The sequence below is a fragment of the Triticum aestivum genome, unplaced genomic scaffold (assembly GCF_018294505.1).
Source record: "Triticum aestivum cultivar Chinese Spring unplaced genomic scaffold, IWGSC CS RefSeq v2.1 scaffold142756, whole genome shotgun sequence".
In the NCBI taxonomy this organism is placed as follows: domain Eukaryota; kingdom Viridiplantae; phylum Streptophyta; class Magnoliopsida; order Poales; family Poaceae; genus Triticum; species Triticum aestivum.
In genome coordinates, this window is record NW_025274707.1 from 1 (window position 1) to 1318 (window position 1318).

Sequence of the window (1318 nt, forward strand, 5' to 3'; positions counted from 1 at the left end):
GACCTGCGCGTTGCACGGCGCCAGCCCGACGAACTCCTCGGGGCCCTTGACGACCTCCCACTCCACCCGCTCCTCCTCCGTGCCGGTGCCGTGGTTGGCGGCGGACACGACGGTGCCGACGGCGACGTCGAGGCCCGCGCCGACCACGTAGATCCTGCGCCGGCCGCCGCCGACCTCCTCCAGCTGGCCCGCCACGACGTGCGGCCGCCGCACCTCCTGCGGCACCCCGCCGCCGGCCACCATCCGCCACTCGTCCCGCGGCTCGTCGTACCGCTTCAGCCGCCACTCGCCGTACTCGGCCACGATGTACATCCGGCCGCCCGACACGGCGCAGGAGCCCGTCCACCCCTCCCGCATCCCGCGCGCCATGTCGGACCACGCGTCCGCCGCCGCGTCGTACACCGCGCCCCGCGGCGCGCGCTCGAACGGCCACGCCCACCCCTCCGTCACGTACAGCTTGCCGCCCGCCGCCGCAGCGTCGTACCTCGCCACGGCCGCGCCGCCACGGGGAGCCGTGGGCGACCAGCGACCGGCCTCTGGGTCGAACACCTCCGCCTCTCCGTCCTCGCCGGCCACCACCACGCGCCCGCCCACCTCGTCGGCCGCCATGTAGCCCCTCGCTGTCCTCATGCCGGCCACCTGCCCCCACCCGTTGGTCGCCGCGCTGTAGACGGCCACGCTGCTCACGGCCTTGTCGCCGCCCTCCTCCACGCCGCCGAGCACGTAGATCTCGCCGCGCGCGGGGAGGCCCACGACGGCGAACGAGCCGGCCGCGGCGCCGCAGGGGACCGGGGGCAGCAGCAGCCAGCGGCGGGAGAAGGGGTCGAGCGCCTGGCACTGGAGGCGGCGTGAGACGGGGTCGAAGGTGAAGGCGAAGAGGAACGGCAGCGAGAGCGAGACCGTCGCCGCCGGCGGGGCCGAGCCCTTGGTCTTGGCGGCGGCCCCCGGCACGTCGGTGAGGAACCGGTTCCAGTTGGAGGAGACGGTGCGGAACAGGCGGTGGTAGAGAAAGGGAGGGGGCTAAGTGAAAAACTCACGGCGCTGACCAGCCAGGCCACTTGGCATCCACTTGGCGAGTTTTGGTTGGCTGTGGACTAAACTTGCACATCCATGACAAGTTCAGGGACCAAATAATCCACTTTTGCAACTTCAAGGACCAAACCATCACCTGACATGCAAGTTCAGGGACCTGCAGTGCTATTACCTCTTATGTGAGACACATTAGTACCGGTTCGATTTTGGCCCGGTACTAATGGTATCATTAGTACCGGTTCGAACGGCTATGCATTAGTGCCGGTTCGTGTTGAACCTTTAGTAC

The 1318-nt window shown here is 69.2% G+C and overlaps 1 protein-coding gene across 1 annotated transcript; it reads right to left on the bottom strand.

Annotated features, from left to right (window-relative positions):
- Positions 1-3: 3 nt before the first annotated feature.
- LOC123178295 (F-box protein AFR-like) lies at positions 4-1020 on the bottom strand (the record flags this gene model as incomplete). The annotated part of the gene is made up of 1 exon (XM_044591436.1): positions 4-1020. A coding segment is annotated over one exon (1017 nt), but the record flags the coding sequence as incomplete, so codon positions are not given.
- Positions 1021-1318: the final 298 nt, after the last annotated feature.